At 34.8% G+C, this 20,399-nt stretch overlaps 4 protein-coding genes across 4 annotated transcripts; 2 read left to right on the top strand and 2 right to left on the bottom strand.

Moving 5' to 3' along the window:
- Positions 1-400: 400 nt before the first annotated feature.
- Positions 401-3,546, top strand: LOC140747570 (uncharacterized). The gene is made up of 5 exons (XM_073080112.1): positions 401-410; positions 637-805; positions 1,718-1,758; positions 2,088-2,146; positions 2,221-3,546. The coding sequence occupies exons 1-5, from the start codon at positions 401-403 to the stop codon at positions 3,544-3,546; spliced, it is 1,605 nt and encodes a 534-aa protein (XP_072936213.1).
- A 908-nt stretch (positions 3,547-4,454) lies between these two features.
- On the bottom strand, positions 4,455-11,669 carry LOC140747569 (uncharacterized). Its single transcript, XM_073080111.1, has 11 exons — positions 11,654-11,669; positions 11,192-11,197; positions 10,447-10,563; positions 9,883-9,936; positions 9,694-9,790; positions 8,534-8,720; positions 7,666-7,887; positions 6,843-6,992; positions 5,824-5,895; positions 5,379-5,504; positions 4,455-4,910 (listed from the first exon to the last, which is right to left on the bottom strand). The coding sequence occupies exons 1-11, from the start codon at positions 11,667-11,669 to the stop codon at positions 4,689-4,691; spliced, it is 1,269 nt and encodes a 422-aa protein (XP_072936212.1). The 3' UTR covers positions 4,455-4,688.
- A 274-nt stretch (positions 11,670-11,943) lies between these two features.
- Positions 11,944-15,764, top strand: LOC140747565 (uncharacterized). The gene is made up of 9 exons (XM_073080098.1): positions 11,944-12,197; positions 12,468-12,551; positions 13,018-13,187; positions 13,443-13,478; positions 13,857-13,913; positions 14,200-14,274; positions 14,535-14,784; positions 15,182-15,334; positions 15,600-15,764. The coding sequence occupies exons 1-9, from the start codon at positions 12,069-12,071 to the stop codon at positions 15,762-15,764; spliced, it is 1,119 nt and encodes a 372-aa protein (XP_072936199.1). The 5' UTR covers positions 11,944-12,068.
- Positions 15,765-15,910: 146 nt separating this feature from the next.
- LOC140747564 (uncharacterized) lies at positions 15,911-17,717 on the bottom strand. The gene is made up of 2 exons (XM_073080097.1): positions 17,706-17,717; positions 15,911-17,420 (listed from the first exon to the last, which is right to left on the bottom strand). Exons 1-2 carry the CDS (start codon positions 17,715-17,717, stop codon positions 16,146-16,148), a joined length of 1,287 nt encoding a protein of 428 aa, XP_072936198.1. The 3' UTR covers positions 15,911-16,145.
- Positions 17,718-20,399: the final 2,682 nt, after the last annotated feature.

Here is a 20,399-nt window from a genome sequence, read left to right as displayed (position 1 = left end):
TGGCATTTATGACGTATTATTATTCAATAGTATTGGCGGATTAATTATATTGGAAATTTGAAGCTTAATTTAATTTAAATTTTAAATATTATAACTTTACTTAATTTAAACGTACCCAAACGTAATTATTGATTAATCTGTTAAATTATAAATATATGTCCTTTTCAAACACAAGAAATAGTCAAATTGTTCACGCACAACATGTTATAATTATTTTTTAAATAATTTGTGTTCATACAAATGGAACCCGTTGATAAAGCTGGCACGAAAAAATGGAGCTCTATCGACATTTATCTATTTTCCAATGGACAACAATATTCTCCGCCGAGGAAATACCACCTTCGGGCAGAAGAACTGCAGTGGTGGGGAGCTACTATCAGCTACCTGGGTCGGACGCACTATGGCTCCGGGTAATGTTCTAGAATTGTCTACACTGTAACCTTAGATTTAGATCCATTGATTTATAATCCTGCCTGAGATCAGCCACAAATGCACCGCTACCCTTGAGGACTAAACTGGAAAGCCTCGAAATTGTATGTCTCTCTGACCCTTCAAACCAGAACACAGCGCTTAACACTGCTGTTAGAGCAATGGACAATATAGAACTCTTAAAAGTCACTTAAATAAAATACTCAGTAGTTAAAATATATAATTGCAGACATTCTACAATAGATATCTACACGACAGATGGTAGAAAAATTAACGGTCCTCTTGAACTGATTAATGGAGCGGCATATGTAGCTGTGGAACCACCAGACACCTTTGTGGATACTGGTTACGAAGAATATCTTTTGAAAGCGTCAAGGTATTTCTTTTATTATTGTCAAAAGTTGTCTACACTAATATTATAAAGAGGAAAACTGTGTTTGTTTGTTTGGCTGTAATGAATAGGCTCAAAAACTACTAGACCGATTTTAAAAATTATTTCACCATTCGAAAGCCACGTTATCCACGAGTAACATAGGCTATATTTTATATAAAATATATTTGATAAATTGATTTTGAGGCAGTGCAAAGTTTGCCAGGTCAGCTAGTCTTAAATTTATATAGAAGCTTTCATGTATTTAATCTAATGTTAAATACACCTGTCACCCAATTAAAACGGAACATTTTTTTAATAGAGAGCAAACGAGCATGCTATTCACCTGATGGTAAGTGGTTACTGGTGCAAATTGACATCAGTAACCAACTTCATATAGAATAGGGACTCTACCGCCTAAATCCGATCACAGAAGCGTTGCTACTCCTTAGGACTAAAATGGTCTTCTCCTATGTAAGTAAGCTAGCATCCACACTCTTCCATTGAAACAATACCAAAATGATTTACGCTAGAGATGGGTGTGGTGGTTACTCGTGTATGTCTGTGGTCGAACAGTCGTACCTCTAAAAATTCTAATCTAAGCTGGAAGTATGTAGTATGCATGCCCAACACAGCTCTGAAACAGGGCAAAGCAGCTTTGAAATAGAAATCGATATGACGAAGAGTTTTGCCACCTTCTATCTTTACTTATTACGTTTTCACATTCATCATAGCATTGAAATCGTTCAAGTAAAACCAATACAATTTTCATATTGGACATCATAACAATGGCAAAAGACAAATGATTGCCTCTGGCGAGCTCTTTGTTATTCCAAATTGAGATTTACTCGTCACGCTACACTTATAATCCAAAATAGACTTTGTGCATGTCATCAATTAAATGCTGATTCATTGCAGGTCGTGGGACAAACGTTTAGTTCAGAAATCATATAATTCAGGTATCTGTTAAAAATAATACACGTATATATGTTTATATAATACAGAAGTAGCAGAGCCGTCCAGATGGTAAGTGCTCTATGCCAACTATAGACACATGTAATCGACCTCCGAAAAGTTGAGAATCCTACAAGAAGTCGACAACAGATGCTTAAACCCCTGAGGACTAAATTAGAACGCCCCGGATAAGCATATCACACTTATCACACTCTGTCATGAGGTTGTGTTGTTATAAGGCAGAAATCGGTGGAGGTGCCTTCCGAGTCGAACCACTCAGGGTTTTACCACCTTAAAGTAAAGTAAAGTAAGAGTATTTTTTAAATTATTTCAGACACTAAAGATCCCAAGTTAAACCTGAGTGCCGATGACACTATTAAATCTGGCGAAAATGTAAGTGACGAAATAATCTATGATTTCAAGGAACTTTTAAAGTTCTATCATTAGTAAATATATTATTATTTTAGGCTTCACCAAAAGTTGGTGACAATGCAACTTCGTCAATGAAAAATCAGTCAGCTAAGTCTCGACAGATACCACAAAGGAAACCCGTAACTTGTGCAAAGCCAATTCAGAAGAAGAAACCATCAGACCCGCACAATGCGACGTTAAAAAGGATTTGCGCGGAGACAGATAAAATATTTCCTTGTCCTAGAAAAACGTCTTTAAGAAATGAAGTTTCTAACAGAAAACGTTCATTAGTTCCTTGTAGCAGAAATGTGAGCCAAGAGCAGTCAATGTGCTCCAAAAATGCCAGTCAATGTGCAACAAGACGGGAGAAAAGCCAAGACAGCGAATACCATGGTACTCCATCTGATATCAAAACTTCTAATGTAGTAGGTAACTTACCGTATTCATTACTTTCTTGTAACGACTCATTGGAAGTACAAAAGAAGACGCAAAAGAAACGGATATTAAGTGATACGATCCCAGATGAAGTTCAAACAGTCGTCAGTTTATACCATAACAAGGATCGTGACGTCACATCCATAACATCCAACGCCGAAAGTGACCAAACGACTGACATATCTGTAAACCAGCAAAATGATAAAAGAAATTATGATTTGAAGGATCTAAATACTGAAAACAATGGTGCTATTCAGCAAGATGCCGTTGTACAAGAAACTGAACAAATCAACAATAAAGGGATTAACGATCTTACCGTAGATGAAATAAAGACAGAAACGCAACACGATAATGAACCAAATGCCTTTCCTGTAAATAATGAGATTCTAAAAGATGAAAAAGAGAAAAACACTCCATCTAAAATTCCACCGATTGAAAATGTAAGGGAAAATAAATTAGAAAATGAAGATACCACTTCAAACAATCACATTTCCGATAAGCAAGCCACTGATGAATACATTGCTTATATGAATAGAGGAGGCCTATTACTCCTTAAATTTAACATTAAGGTCAAAGACTGCAAAACCATATTTAATAGGGATAAAAGTAATGACACACAATTGACGACGTCACTTATTAATTTGCTTAAAACTGAAAAAATCTCACAAGTCAACATAGACGTTAATTTTAGTAGTGAACTATTGAAATCAAATAATGGACGATGTGTTGAAGATAAGTCCTTACAATCTGTTATAAATAAACTTTATTCTGAAGATACTGATCACATAGATAGTAAACAACCAAGAATAATCATAATAAAATGTGCTTGTCGGGATTATTTGAAAGGTGAGAAAGAAAGAGATAGCACAATATGTGGATGTAGTGATGAAGAAGAAACATATAGAACAAGACCAAAAGAAAAACTGAACGGAATGGTACCTTGGTAGAGTAATACATTTATTTAATTATATTTTATTACCGTTTGCTCTTAGAAGTAGTGCACAAACTTTAATATATTAACATTATTTTATTGGATGTATATTAGTGACATAGAAATAAACAAATATTACATATTTTAGTTGCCAGTGTTACAATGAAAAATATAGAACCTCAAAAGATAATCCACAGACTAATTTTCGTGACACATTCTTAACAAAAGACCACAGATCATCTTTACCAAAAACGAATGGACCCAGAGTTAGTTACTTAGCACAAAAATTTGAAAACACAGATAAAGTAATACCATATAACGGTAAACCATCCAGAAATGAAAGTCATACACCATCTGTGGCTACATCAAGATTTAACGATTCATCAATACTAGAAAGGACTATTGAACATCCTGTCGGCGAAGATAATAATTCAACTTCAAAAAGTCTTTGTGATAAATCCATTCAGACAGACTGGTCTAATGTAATAGTAAGTAATTTTGCTTTTCTAGCAGTCTTTAAATCGTAATGGCTGTATAATTTCATTCCATTACAAAAATATTTTTCAATATTAAGATATCCCTATTTATTTATTTTTTTGATAATGTAAATTGTATTTATGAATTTATGGAAATTTTATTTAAATAGTATCATATAACAATATTCATTAAATATTTTTATTGCTAAGTAAGGATTAGTAGCACTAATCCTTAGTAAGGATTAGTAGCACTAATCCTTAGTAAGGATTAGTAGCACTAATCCTTACTAATATTGAATACAAATGAAGCTTTATTGGTGTTTTCTTTATTATTCAACTTATTGTATTTTAAAACACTTGTTATCAACATTTTGTTTTTAACAGTTTTATCTCTCAAGTATTTAGAATATGAAATATTCATTTTGTGCTCTTATATTTTTAGTTGGAAGCAAGACTGCATGAAGACGAGAACTACACATTTCATTTACCTTCTCTCTATGTGCTGAAACATTTAAGTTATGAATAGTGTACCAGAATATACGATAATTTATTTAAAACAATATTTTTATTCTAACTTAGTCATAAATACATCTATTGTCATTAAATATGACATAATTAATTAAGATTTACTATACAACACTATATATTATTATAACAGCGCTTGTCAATAACTTAATAATTATTAAACGAAGCATTTAACTTGAACTTCATACTTCTGCGCGCAAAATGCTAGTACATTAATGAAAACTATAAAACACAACGGCATTTGCCTAAAACTAGATAAGTTTCGACCGTCGAATGTTTTGAGTTTCTTATTCAAAACGTTTAATGGCTTGTCTGAAAGAAATTGCAGTTGGTGATCGGTTAAATACCGTAAATTCTCAGGTTGCATTCGCGCCATTACCTGAAAACAAAATCATTTATATCGCTGCCTTAAAGTGAAAAAGCTTCACGTTTTTCTACATATTAATAAATAATCATAATCTTATATAATAAAATTCTCGTGTCACAATGTTAGTTACCGTACTCCTCCGAAACGGCTTTACCGATTTTCACCAAATTTTCTATGCCATTAAGAAATAAGGGTTGTTCACCCTTAACATTTTTTTATTTATATGGCAACACAACGTCTGCCGGGTTAGCTAGTATTATAAATTAATAAGCGTTAGTAAAGGAACATGCAAACCTTTTAAAACCAAAAATACGAATATGTGTTACAATATAATACAATTAAACTATTCAAATTTTATCATAAGACAACCTTGAAAACAATAAACACATTAGATTTGAAATATGGAAGTTTATCATACAATGGTCTGTTCGCTTATTACGGTGACATACATAATGATGTGGCATCAATAGAATTGCTTACTTGAGTAGTCAAGCCGGCCAAGGCCTCAGGTTTAATGGAGGCGAGATCCCGTCCCGGTACTTCCGTTAGGAGCAGGCCTAGCCGAGATACGTCAAGTGCGTTCCAACTGTACGCTTTGCCGAGCGCCTGATGAAAAATAATAGGAAATACGCCCATATATATGGAAAAATGTATGCAGATTATTTTTTACTTCTATGTACTTGTAAGGATTGTGGAAATCCTATCACCAATTCGCATTTGCGTTGTTGGCAATAGCCTAACCCGCTCTCATTCTGAGAGGAGACCCGTCCCACCCGTGGGACAGTAATGGAATGATTATGGGCAAATGTTTTCGTGTTCTAAGTGAAGCAATGAATGTAGGCGAAGGCGTCACCGTCTTTCTCACAATCTTTTTCTTCTTTCACATAATATTTTTGTAGACAATTTTATAATTATGAATGTGTACCTGAGTTTTAGTCATCATAGCGAGGTAAAACCGTAGCTGTAAGGAGTCACAAGCTCGCGTGTGATAAAACACCTGAAAAAATTCAAACTGATTTTATTCTTAGATTTTGCTATTAATTTATCTAAAGTTAATGTTAATACTTTAGACTTTTACATTTATGTTATAATGGTGTGTTATTTTTATAAATGCATTATCAACAAAATATATCTTAAATGAGGCGGCCCAACTTAGTGACCATAAAAATCTTTGAAATGTGTATAAATCAGCGAAAAATAAATTTTCTTCAAATGTTTATAGGTAGGTATGCGCGTGAAAAATAGGGCGCCAAAACCAAATAATCAATAAAGTACGTATTTGTGAGCGAAAAATGTCTATAAGACAATTGTAAAATTAAATTACAATATGGCGAGTTTCTTAGGGCCCCATACACTGAATTACCACGGGTCCCATACGGTATACTTACACCACTGGTTATGAGACATATATACTTACTAATATTATAAAGAGGTAAAGTTTGTTACTTTGATTGTTTGTTTGTAAGGGCTAATCTTCGAAAATACTGAACCTACCATGAAAATTCTTTCACCATCAGACAGCTACACTATTCAGGAGTGCTATAGGCTATATTTTATTATGATTGAACAAAAAGTTTAGAAAAAAAATAATGGCATATGTATAACAAGTCAGCCGAGGTTGGGCAAGATGTGGTGGTTTACCGGCGTGCGCTGGCTACACGGTTCCGTATAGACGAACATAATGTGCATCAAAAATGTTGTTATCTATTAGTCCTACAAAAAAGTTAGCGATACTGTAATGCTAGCTTTTATATTCGAATCACTACAAAGGCTTTTTTATTCAATGAAAGAATGAAATTTTATGGGAAGCTTTCAGTTATATGCATGTTAGGTTATGTTTTAACGCGGACAAAGCCGCGGGTGCTGCTAGTAGAAGAATATTTTTGAGTCTGCCTCGCCTGACACGCTCTATGTTTGTAGATGGTAATAGTTATAAATTGTAACCTGATGAGAAAGCTGTAAGTATATATTTTCCGCTATTTTCCTCATGAAAGCCATCGGTACGCCGCAAAGTAAGTTGTTCATCAGATTTAGATAGTTCGGCTCCTGCCACCTTCTGTTCAGCTTAATGTACTTGCTGGCTATCACCCCTACCTGCAATGTCAACTTAGAGTTAAAAGGATTTCCGTTGATTTGTTTTGTAATCACACTCGCATGAAACTATTTTTACTAACAATAGGTATAGTCCGCCTAAACCTGCTAGTCCGCTCTGAATATATAAATGAATCGCGTCGCCATAGTAAATTGTATAACTACACCTGCTCGCAACAACTTCAGAGCGGACTAGCAGTTTGACGGGAACTATAACTATGTAAGTATGTTGTTCTTCAAAATGACAAGATTAAAGCATAATATAATCCGCAGGTAAATATTTTTCACATAAAGAAAACATTCGTTTTAACGTAAAGAAAACAAAAAAGCTATTACTCAAGAGGATGAGAGAAAAACATAAGCACAAAAATAAAATGCATGCATAGTGATTTCTTTTATCAATCATAACCCACACAAACAGAAAGAACAATCTAATACAGACGAGGAAACTCAGTTTCAGAAAAGAAAAATATGTTTGACTTAAGTGGGACAAAATTGTCTCATTTATTTTTCCTATTGTTTTAAATTTTCCTATTAAAATTTTTAGTACAAGAATATTTAAATTGCGCCCTTGTTTCATGTTATCTTAACTTTTAGGAAAGACCATACCCTTAGAAGACCCTCGAAAGACCCTCGAAAGACCCTCAATAAATTGAGCATAAATGATAATACTTACCTGGTGCCTATCTAGATCAGGATGAGTGCCAATATAGTTTAGTATCCGATCGTCCAGCAGATTCAGCCTCGCCATCTCCCGAGCGTTGATGTGTTTGAACAGTGGCCGGTACATCTCCAAAACTTCAGGAGACACGTGGATGGTATCATTCGAGCCTTTCACCACGATCCACGTCATTGCTAGCTTCTCGCGAGATATTTTCAACATAGATATTGTACGAGCCTAAAACATTCAAAGGTTATAACTAAGTTGCAAGAGTGGAAGCGCCTTAAATTTCAGAACATCGGTGATCGTCTTTAGGCAATTTGTTATATGCAGAGTTGGTTAGAGATGTTCATAGGCGGCAGTCTTCTTATCATCATGGGAACCGCATACAAGGAATCGAATTGTTCAAGTCGAGAGTAGATAAGTTTTTTCTAGGCAAGTTTGGTATATCGAATGCTGTATCTCATTTAACATCAAGGAAGATTGCAGTCAAACGTAAGCCTATCGTAAGAAGTAAAAAGAAATGTGAAGGTGGTAGAACCCTTTGTGGTTCGACTCCGGCGGCACCACCGCCACACCTATTTCTACCTAATAACACCAGTGTTAGGCGCTGCTGTGTTCCGGTTTGAAGGGTGTGGCAAAGGAGACATACTTTTCCGAGGCGTTCCAGCTTAGTCAGCAGGAGTAGCGGCGCATCTGTAGCCGACCTTAGATAGGAATATCTAATCCTATCTGGGGTTGATTACATATGTCCATGGGCGGCAGTAGCCACTTTCCATCAGGTGGACTGCATGCTCGTCTGCTACTCCTATATTAGGTATATAGAAAAAATAGGAAGGGTAAACAAAATACATATACAGATCTGTGGTAGAACCTAACTTACGGATCGCAACACATAATCAGCAGGTAATCGCTTGATGTCCTCAACGGTACCCTCAACAAAGATAGCGAAGGCGTCCACCGCGGTCTGCATGTGATCATCGGTGATGTTCAGCATGCAATGCCCGCGGTGAACCATCTCGGCGAACGGGAGATGAACACTGGGCTCGTTGGCGAATAACTCTGCTTTACTGGATTAAAATAAACTGTAGGTATCATAATCAGCCCTTTATTACTTACTAGCTGACCCGGCAAACTTTGTACCGCCTCAAAATCTATTTATCAAATATATTTCATATAAAATATAGCCTATGTTACTCGTGGATAATGTAGCTTTGGAATGGTGAAAGAATTTTTAAAATCGGTCCAGTAGTTTTTGAGCCTATTCATTACAATCAAACAAACAAACAAAGTTTTCCTCTTTATAATATTAGTATAGATACTGGGCTCAGGTTAAAATAGCATTTGGTTAAGCTTTTAAACTCGTTTTTTCTGAAAAAGCTTCCCGTGTTCTTATTAATTTTTTGAGATATCGTGAATATTTAGTTAATTTCACATTTGACTCCAAAAAATTAAAAAACGTACCAGAATCCCGTAAAACCTAGGTAGCAGGTAGAAGTAGATTCTGCGAGACTATTTCTATATATAACTATATGTTATATATAGAAACAGCATTTTACCAGGTTATATGTACATGGTTTTCAATATCAATGCTCTGTTAAAGAAGAAAGAAAATTTGAAGTACTTAGTTCAAAAAAAATTCAGGGAAATTAAGAAAAATACAATCGACGATAATGTATCCTCATTTTGGACGCCGTTTCGACGCTGTTGCCGATTGCAACATTTAAGCTGGCTGTCCGCCAAGGCTGTGCAAAGTAGGATCATTCTAGAAAAATCTAGTAATATCCTGGCTGCGCTCTATTGCGTCTACAGATCCATTCGATGGTGATTTAGCGACATAACAGAGATTGTGTATTAAGGGAGACATATATTTCCAAGGCATTTCAGCTTAGTCCTCAGGTAAGAATCTGATCTTATCTGGAGTTGATTACGGATTTCCATGGGCGGTAATAGCCACTTACCATCAGGTGGACTGCCTGCCTGCTACTTGTATATAAAAAAATATTAGTAAGTAAGTTAGGCCTAAATACTTTTGCTACGTACCGCAGAGCTTGTCCCGTCGGATAGTGTAAAAGTTTATTCTTCAAATCTGTTTCATTAATCCCACTACTATAATTTTCCTTATCTTGTAGGTCTGGAGCTAAAAAAATATATTTTATAACGTAGTAAGTATATAAATATTAAAAAAAGGAATCTTTTAAAATCAATTTTATAATAAACTGTAAACAATACCGTGATCCCCAAATAAAAATGTATATATCACATCTTGAAATGTTTCATACGGATCTGAAATAAATAAAAAAATGTTATTTTAATCATTAAAATAATAAATACTTAATTCATCATAATCATTATCATGATAGTTTTAATGATCCAATTTAATAATTATCCTCATAATCCAAATTATCTACTCCACGAATAAAATCACCACCTTCGTCACCGCCAATTTTTTTTAAGATGTAGCGTTAGCCAAAACGAGCGTACAACCGCGTGGTAACGGTTCTGTCGCCAATATATATCTGTAACCAACTCCATATAAAATATAAGTTCTACCAAAAAACACACAAATGCGGTGAGTGGCACCGCACTTAAGACTACGATGGTCAACTCATATGTAAGTCAGCCGGCATTCACGCCCTTCCATCGAATCGCAAAACTGCTTCACCCTTTAAACAGGCGGTGGTACCATCCTGGTCGAGCTATACTGCTGCTACCAACTTTCATAAATCATCATCATCAAAATCATTATCATCGTTGCGTATGAAATGCTCGATTTTATTTTTAAATGAAAACAACCTTCTTCCGCAGATGTATGTAGTTTGTCGGCGTTAGGTCGTGTTATAATTTTTTGTTTAAAATGATTATCGAATTCGATAATAGTTGTTGGATATTGATAAGCATCACATATTTCGTCTGAAAATGAAAGCTCTTATGAAACTGTTGAACTGAGCAAGCTTAGGTATACAAATCTGTGTTTTATTGTTAATGTTTACCTAAAGCGGATCATAAATGCGATGCTTCTCCTTCAAACTAAGATCACCTCTAAATCTCCGGCGGCACCACCGCCATTTCTGCCTCATCACAGAAGTGTTCAACGCTTCTGTGTTGTGGTTTGAAGGGTGTGGGAAGGGAGACATTCTTTTCCGAGACGTTCCAGCTTAGTCCTTAGGCGTAGCGGTGCATCTGTGGCCGACCTCAGGTAGGAACATCTAATCCCGTCTGGTGTTGATTACAGATGTCCATGGGCGGCAGTAGCCACTCACCATCAGGTGGACTGCATGCTCGTCTGCTACTCCTGTATTATATAAAAAAGAAAAAAAAATAACAAAAAAATACAACCGACTTCTATGTCACTACAAAGTAAAGAATAATTCAAATAAATGTTGGTTTAGTACATATTTCTGAAGTCGGCGCTCTATATATTTCATTGGATAACGATGTAAACAGCGTGTCTAATATGAGCGCCGACTTCAGAAATATGCACTAAACCTCCTTTTTGAAGTCGGTTAAAAAATAACCTCAAGTATGTAAGTCAACCTACATCCACCTTCCACCGAAGCGCAATTGCTTCACGCTCGAAAAAGATATGTTGGTAACGGTTAAACCATAGGTCTACACTGAATCCATGCAACTTACTATTTTGATAAGTAAAAATTGATTTTTGTATTGTAAAGTATCTGTTGGAATAAGCTATCACCAAAATATTTCGACAATATAAGACCGAGATGTAAAATAACAACATTTTACATATTATAACCATTTATCTTTTATTAAAGTCAAAGTTCATGATACATAATTGGTATAAATCAGGTTGGCCTCGTAAAAAGTCGCAATAGATTACTATGACGAATTACTTTTTACCCCTAATATATTATAATACGAGTATATCAAGTAAATAAATTTAAAAATTTAATAAGTAAATATATTTAAAAAGTTTTTAAAAACAAACTTCTTCGGAAATTTTTTCATATTATGGGAATGCATAAAAAAGTTGGCGGACAACTTGGGGCGTCCGCCATATTGGTATAAGAGTAAACTTAAAAAAAAAACTAATAAACTAATCATGGAATTGTCATCGAAATATATGTACAATTCCATAGAATAACAATAATACATACAATTCAATCTGGTTTAAAAATTTGTTGTCGATATATGACCCTCACATATAAACAGGCAATTAAAACTTGAAAAATACTGTTGATTATCATGATCGATGGCTTTGATGATGGTAGATTATTTATAAAAACGTTATACGTTGGCATTATAACGATCGACCATAATGCCCAATAAGTAAAAAACAAACGCCGAAAATGACACAAAGTTGATATTCTCTTCAATAATTGCAAATATTTTTCCAAAGATCGCAGAGTATCTTTTCGTATAAATTTTTATCAGTATTTATTTTTGATAATTTTGCAATGAATTCAACATCTTCGAGTGAGTACCATTTCTCCGGGCCGTACCAATTTGGTACAACTTTTCCGAATATTCTGGGAAATCCGTTCTGCTCCGCAGTACGACAACCTCTTATTTACTACGCAAAAATTGTAAGTACTTAAGAATCTTAAGTTTATTGAACCAAAGATATTGTGTGATTTACTTCATATAGGAATTCTCATGATGTTATGCGCAAAAAATTCTTAGAATCGTGATCAGCAATTAATTTTTAAGCAGCAGCGTTAATGATAATTCTGTTCTGATTATTTCTGGAAACTAAATCTCATCATGATTTTTTAAGAGTATTTAGATTAATTCTACCTTTTTATTTAATTTAATTTTGTGATTTTGTTTTTTTAATTTTGTGAACAATATTTTAGGAAGAACCTTTTCATGGACAGCAAAGTGGAAAAAGGAAAGACAAGTCTAATTATTTTATGAAAGCCTTCCGATGGTATACTCAGGTAAAATTTTGTTAAACTCGATAGAGGCTCTTATATATTCTGATTCATTAAAACTTTGTAGAAATATAACTCTGCGAACATAAGCGACGCTAATCATTTAATTTATATAGTTCCAAATATATTTTTAAGATTGAAGTAATACACAAGCATGCTGATGGTATATTTTTACCGTCCTAATGGATTTTCTTAACTAAATCCATAAAGAACAGGGATTCTAACTGAAATTGATAATAGGCATGTTGCGTTATCACACTTGCCACTCCTGAGGACTAATCAAATCTACAGAAGTAATTTACATAACTCTTGTTGAACGTCAGTATTAACTAAAATGATTCCGACAAATATAAGTCAGCCTCAGCAATATTTTTTGACATTTAGCCCTATACGGATAAACCCAGCCGCGTATTTTACATATCCACGACATAAGGACATAAATTAGTTTATAAATTGATTTTATACATTGCAGGAACATGGATCTTGCCTTAAAAACGAAATCCCTAATTCCCAAGTAAACAATGGTTTCGCAGCATGGCTTGATAAAAAATATAGCGAGTATCTCAAAGGAAGTAATCAGGAAGGATCGGGCTTTGTTCCTAAACAACCTTCCACAATCGAGGCTGATGGAATTCCAAAAAAGTAAACATTTGACTTAATAATTAATTCAGATATTTTTGTAAATCAATCAATATGCAATGTACCTAATGATAATTTTACCTATTCAGACTTTTATTTTCAATATTCATGTATATATCCCTTTTTGTGTTTGTATCGCCGTGGTCATTAACTAGATTAACATATTTAATCCATGCAATCTTTTTTCGTAATTTCACAAAAAACGCGTAATACATGCAATAATTTTTCGTATTTTCTCAGAAACACTCTTATTTTTAGGAAGAAATCCTCCAGAAAATTTGGAAGAAAACGCAGGTATTATAATCAAAATGAAATCAAATCATTTTTTTTTATTCAAAATAGGTTCTTTACAGAGCACTTTTTGAATGTCAATCCAACTACCACCACTTCACAAGGTGTTTCGTTATGGAGAAGAAGCGGCGGAAGAAACTCCATAACACACGTCTTTTAAAAAAATGTTTTTTACAATGTTAAACTTAACCTAATGGTACATATGGAGCTGGAAATACTTCAGACCACACCGTTTTGTCAGTCAAATAATCACTTAGTTTATAGTACGCTTTACATAGCGTTTGTTTAACGATATATATATTCTTATATATTCGTAGGTTCTGTATATTTAAAATATATTTGTATATAAAACGAATTCAACTAATTATGACATTTATTTAGTCCCTGGGGCAAACGTCATGGCTTGAACAGCAAAGAAAATAGCATTGTTCCTGTTAAGTGAGTATTTTTGAAAACGAGGCTGTATTTGTTTATCCTATGAACCTACAATCCAATAGTAGTCCTCCTTCAAAAATTTTACAGATAAGTCATATCTAATAACTTTTCAGAATAAGTATTAATAAATTGCTCATTATTTCAACATACAATTTCGCATTTTTAATGTGCACCAATAAAATGCATAGAATTTGTCGTACGTATTAGAATCTTAGTAATACTACTGTTGTAGAACCCTTTGAATATAAATATATAATTTATGTAACTGATTAAAACATCACCTGTATAGCAATCCTCGTCTAAGCTTCCAGTACATATTGCAACCGCAAGATTTATCCAGAACGACATCTGAATGCTGTCAAAGGTGAGTCCAATTTCAATATACGTCTTACTGTTCTCATTATTTGCACTTATCGATTCGTATAAAAATCCGTATCAAACCGAATTGGACTGAACTCTCGTGGGAAGATAGTAATAATAGTAGGTATTTAGAATATAGTTACAGTCTTCTCTTTCATAGACATAATTGTCTTTACTGCAAAGGATAACGTAACAATCGTAAATGTAAATATAACAAACCTGCGAGAATAAGATCGAATTAAGAAACAGTGCTAAAAATTTCAGAACCTCGCGGTTACAATCCACCACCACAATCATATCAAAGGATTCGGCGAAATGTACGAAAGTCAAAGTTAAATCTAAGAGTTTACTGAGTATTTATAGAGCGCAAGGGGAACGTGAGAATAAGGAGGTGAATCCAAAGTTAAACGCCAAGAATGTTATATGCGAGTGTCTTAAGAAAGACGCCGGCACTCAATATGAAACTTACTCGCTCGAAACTTTGTCACCGCGTTATTGTAAGAAGAATCGTGAGGTAAGTTTAACTAATAACTTAAATTTGGAGCAATTCGAAACGTTAAAGATTCCATTAGAACTAATAACACTTTAGACACAGGTTCTTATGGTAACGGTCGGACTCCCATAATTGACCACCAGTTGTAGCATTTATCTTATTACTATGCCTAATAAAAATATGCACTAATAAGTAGATCAAGCATAGGCCAGTAGACATCTGTAATCAACTTTAAATTTTATTAGTAGTAACATGAATAAATGTTTTGTGTATGAACTCCTCACAATGAATTTAGGTTATGTTTCAGTCAATAATTTAGTCAGCTTAATTTCTATATCCACATATTTAGTCAAGATACAATTTTTATAGCGTATTTACCTTTACTTATTGCAATAAAATACGTATAAAAATATTTTAGTTTGAAGACACAAATAAAACCGACGAGGACACAAGAAAGGTTTGTCTTACAAATAAGTCATGTCAATGTGATGAACAGATTATGACAGCGAATGCTTACCCTCCTCACAATACTCAGGAGTTACAAGAACACTTCAATAAAGAGAATAAAAAGGTACTTAATAAATTTATATTAAAAATATTTTTAAAAATAAGCTTTTTAGTAACCTGTTACTCGTAAAGCAAAAGCCTTTCAATTGAACCTATACTATTTGCTATCTTGACATGCCCCATATTAGATCAAAGAAAGTTTAATAAAAACTAAAAATAAATAATAATATGCGTTGTAATATTAGATCATTTAGCTCTTAATCTTAGCCTCTCAGATATTTATTGTCTAATAGTTTATCTATCTTTTAATATAAACCCTAATATTATAGGACAAAATACAAGGGCCGTTGGTAGATCAAGCTACTTCGAAATTGCCTAAAGCTGCAGTAATGTTTACTGACAATACTAACAGAAACTCTTCAGAATTACAAAACTTAAGCGTACAAACATCTGATCATTCGATAAATCTTGTAAGTACCAATAGAAATGCTTAATACGATTTATATCACATTATTTAATATTGCAATGTATCATTTATATGGAATATCAGAATGTAGTGTTTTTATATATCATTGTTTGTCTGTTTTCTATTATCTTGTACGTCTCGTCTTATATGTTAATATAACATTTACAGAACTATATGAAGTATCAACAGCCAATATATTTGAAGGTCATACACGTAAATTAATAAAAGAGATTGAACTTAAGGTATGTGTGTTGAATTTTATAGTGACGCATCTATTTATACAATAAGTAGGCATATACTTTAAAACAGATAGAAATAAAAAATGTATTATTTACGTGTTTTATTTACAAAAGTCTTACAAATAACATATCACTGACTTGATCTAGCACGACGTAAAGCTTATTTTTAATTAATTCGGAACACCATATGAAATTGATGGTCTAGTATTTGGCAAGAATCCAACAGAAACGCTGCTATCACTTGATTGGCTGCTGCCGCCAGAAATAGGTGCGTCATAACTGGACAAACTTGCAGTAGATGATGACGATGATGATCCACCGCTAGATGCTGTCCTAACATCTATTGACCCAGCACCATCTTGAGGCGACGTGTGAACGAAAGATAATAGTTCCACGCTTGGTCTAGCATTCTCCAGTGATACACCCGACACTAGTGACAGGTATCCCGCTTGTTTTGCTGACGAGTGCTCATTTTCCGTTATGATATTCTGAACACGGTCAACAACAGTTTCGTCCAAAGCTTCCCTGTGTATTTCATTCTGCGATGAGTATTGGTTAGAGTCTGATTGGTAACTTGATATATGATTATTTGTCAATGGTTGGGATTGGAGGGGAAGTGGGGCAGCGAATTGTGTTGACTGAGAAATGGACTGAGGGTACGAGTATCCTTGAGAAGCAAGTTGCTGATGATGGTGTGCAATGACAGCGTGATTCGATGAGGTGAATGGCTGTGGTGCTTGGGGTTGCTGCGGCAAAGGAGCGGGAAGGGGAGCAATGGGTGCTACAGGAGCTTGAGGTACATGGTAAGCAGGCAACGGTTGTGGTTGTGGCTGTGGTTGGGGCTGGGGCACTCCATAGCTCGTTTGTGGGGGAGCTATCGGTTGCGGTTGCGGCTGAGGGTAACTTATTGGGAGCGGTTGTGGTTGAGGTGCAGGGTAATGCACTGGTAGTGGTTGAGGCGCAGGATAATGTACAGGTTGTGGTTGAGGAATAGGTAGGGGATAGGGTTGAGGATAGTTAATTGCTGGTGGGTGGGGAATTGGAACGGGGCGTGGATGAGGTGCAGGTACGTAGACCGGCGAAGGAGGGTGCACTGGTATAGGTTGGGGTGCGGGTTGTGGCACTGAGTACACTGGTGGGGGAGCAGCATGTGCAGGAATAGGCTGGGGTGCAGGTTGTGGATACACGAATGCGGGTCCGAAACTTGGTTGCTGGTAATTATATCCTTGGTTAGGGTTGAATGATGGTGGAGGCGCAGGTGGATGAGGGTGTGGTGCGAATGGTTGTTGTGGGCGCTGAGGGAGTTGCGGGAATGGTGCTGGTGGCGGTGGAGGCGGCGGTGCGGGCCCGTGCGGATACACGAAGGCAGGTGCGTGCGGTGCCGGACGCGGCAGGTGGTACGGTGCCTCTGCCGCTACAGCAGCCACCGCAGCTAATAATATTACCTGGAAATAAAAAAGGACACATTAATTAAAATCTTAGTAAGAGGTATTGTCAATCACTTATTCGTGGTTTCTTAGAAACCACAATCGATCTGCCACGCGCCTATCCAATACACCGTAATGAATAGCAAATAACTTAAGTTCACTGTCTGTAGGTTAATGTTATGCAAGTCATCACCGCGTAATACTATAAGTAATCATATTGTTTGACTTAGGAGGAAAAGTTGACCACGCCTCAGTTGACACCGTGCACATAATTTCACTTTTGGCTGTTAGATGTGTACTTACCGCACTCCTCATGATTATGTCGCTTGGGTCAGTGTGCGGTGTCAACAGAAGATCCTCGGCTATATATACTCACCTCCACCACACATCGTGCGTGCCCCAGGAAAGTCGTAGATACTTTGACCGATTGCACAAAACTTAGATACGTATAGTAACTGATATTTTCAGGACTAACGCATTGTGTGCTCGATCACTTAGAGGCTCTTACGGAGGTTGATTGTATATTGTCGCGTGTTATTAAAATTGTGTCATGCGTTTAAATGTTATACGCTGTTATGCTACTGTTTATACTATCTATTTTATGTATTTATATTAATAACATTTTGGTTATACTGTCGTGAATATTATCATTTCTTTGTAATAAGCTCACAACGGAGATTATTATTAAAATTCGAGTAAGCTTCTATCGTGTAATTCCGGATTTTAGTTTCTCAATCCATTGGGATTGAGGAACTAAAATTTGTTGTAATATAACTGTAATAAATCTGGATATTCCAAATTTCAGTTCGTTTTTCGCAATTTAGCAAATAATTTACTCTTATCAGACGGTATTAAAATAGGTTTTGGTAGATTAGAAATACACTTTCATATATTCCATTTTTCCACAAAATAAACATTAAGTCATAAATTATTAATACTCGTAACACAAGAAAACATTTCTCAATTTTTCAGATACATTCAATTATTTACATGACGTATTCAGGTCACATCCCTAATCTTATAAATCTGATTTACATAACGCCTACAAGCAACATAGTCTTCCCTTTTGTAACATTTAAACGTGGCTTATCTTTTGGTACAAACAATGTTCAAAATTTAAGGTCCTGATAAGATTTTGTTCATTTTGCGAATGATGTAAGCCACCGTAACACAGGTTGAAACAAATGACTCGCAAATACTTACACCTTTGACAATAAGTCGTTCTTGAAAATATGGTCTTGTAACATAATGCTTTCTCGCAGTAGCAATAGAATCTTACTATGTATTTTCAAGGAAAATACTTTGCATAATTGATAAAAATTCCATTTCTATTGTACAAAAATGTCCATTACCATTACTGCGTTTTGCGTCAAGTTTCAATAGTTAAATTAGGCTAGAATACGTATTTAGATTCCAGACATGATTAATAGGAAAAGTTTATCATGGTATTCCATTGTATCCTGTCTCCTTTGCAATACTTATTCCACTTTAAACCCTTCTATTTTTTTATCACCTGGTTAACAGGCTCGTGGATTTATTTTTTATATGACCAACTTTTGGTTACTTGTGTGTTTAAAAGCACGTGTCCATTTTCTTGTCAAGTGCTAAGTATTTCTCAATATATGATTCATTCACAGTTTTCAACATCGCTTATTTAGTTATGGTTAGTAAATATATGTCCTATATTTACTGTTCAATTGCTACTCTTTCTATATGAAGTGATGGTTTGTGTTTGGCATACATTATGTAAGATAAAGTTGCGTTGTGAAGCGTTATGGACATTCAACTTATTAACTTGAATAATGAATATTAATTAATATTAATATAGTTTAATTATAAGACACAGCAACAATAAATTGAATTAAAAAATGGTACTACTGCAAAAGTTGAAGTGAAAACTCCATCTTAATGATAATGACTTATTTCAGTGTAATAGTCTAATAAAATTGATAGTAACACTATTGTTAAATCATTAAAGGGATTAAATTACATTGCAATTATTTTATTCGATTGGTATTAATACTTTTTTATGGTTCTTTTATTCTTGTACGTGTATAAATTGTACTTTACTGTCACATAGTTTGACGCCATGTTGCTACACTGACCTTCCAAAAAACTACCAAGTGTGCATGGTACCATCTTGGATCAGGGTATTTGCCAATAGCATCTGCACCCGTGAACTTAATCCATCATTACGAAATAGTCATTCATATTATAATAAAGATTGTAATAATTTATATTTGCATTTTTTCTATCAATTCATAAATGTCTACTGAAATACTCTTAGGAAAAGGTTTATCAACCGCTATTGGCTATGTAGTTTCGCAAACGTGGTAAATGAATGTATTTTCGGGTTAATAGTGTTACCTAAAGATTAGATTGAACCCCACATTGGCTGCGTCATCCAACAAAAAAAGTGGTTCATTTCGAATCGGCACTAGACGACTTTCTTCATTTGTCTATTTTATTGTTATCTAATTCCATATGAAGGTTTCTGAATCCTGAATAACTTCTTATGTAACTATTACATATCCTCCTCTTCCGAAAGTTTATTCGGAAGAGATTCAACATATCGATAAGACCGCCTTTTGTCTTCACGTATGTAAATCTTAATGTTATGTTCCGTTGTTCTAACAATAGTGTTTCTACTCCTACTTTAAGTTTAATGGCTTAGTGATAGTAAAATCTCTATTGAACTCTCATATAAAATGACGTACGCAAATTTTACGGTCTCACAACGTAATCACTATTTGCTTATCAAACATGGTGGTATCATGGTGTTTGCTGGGAGCCCGGAGGTTGGTTGGAGCAAACAATGAAGAAACAGTGAAATGCTTAGGTTCAAACGTCACATGGTCACAATTTACACCTTCGTTATCTCCGAACGACCGACCAAAATGTGTCGTAACACGGAATATGGAATATTCTTAGATAATAATTCACCGCTCAGCGAGACCTTTAAAATTTCTCCATGTTTACCGCTATGCAAATTGAAAA

The sequence above is a fragment of the Epargyreus clarus genome, unplaced genomic scaffold (assembly GCF_041222505.1).
Source record: "Epargyreus clarus isolate Ecla_fem2 unplaced genomic scaffold, WU_Ecla_fem_2.2 ptg000014l, whole genome shotgun sequence".
In the NCBI taxonomy this organism is placed as follows: Eukaryota; Metazoa; Arthropoda; class Insecta; order Lepidoptera; family Hesperiidae; genus Epargyreus; species Epargyreus clarus.
This window is presented reverse-complemented; position numbering and strand designations above follow the sequence as displayed.

Coding starts and splice junctions, on each gene's coding strand:
- LOC140747565 (XM_073080098.1), top strand. CDS start 12,069: ATGAATTCAACATCTTCGAGTGAGTACCATTTCTCCGGGCCGTACCAA. Junction 13,188..13,442: donor GCTGATGGAATTCCAAAAAA/GTAAACATTTGA, acceptor TCTTATTTTTAG/GAAGAAATCCTCCAGAAAAT. Junction 13,914..14,199: donor AATAGCATTGTTCCTGTTAA/GTGAGTATTTTT, acceptor TCACCTGTATAG/CAATCCTCGTCTAAGCTTCC.
- LOC140747569 (XM_073080111.1), bottom strand. Junction 9,937..10,446: donor ACATACATCTGCGGAAGAAG/GTTGTTTTCATT, acceptor TATTTATTTCAG/ATCCGTATGAAACATTTCAA. Junction 6,993..7,665: donor CTGATCTAGATAGGCACCAG/GTAAGTATTATC, acceptor TTGACATTGCAG/GTAGGGGTGATAGCCAGCAA.
- LOC140747570 (XM_073080112.1), top strand. Junction 806..1,717: donor TATCTTTTGAAAGCGTCAAG/GTATTTCTTTTA, acceptor GATTCATTGCAG/GTCGTGGGACAAACGTTTAG. Junction 1,759..2,087: donor TCAGAAATCATATAATTCAG/GTATCTGTTAAA, acceptor AAATTATTTCAG/ACACTAAAGATCCCAAGTTA.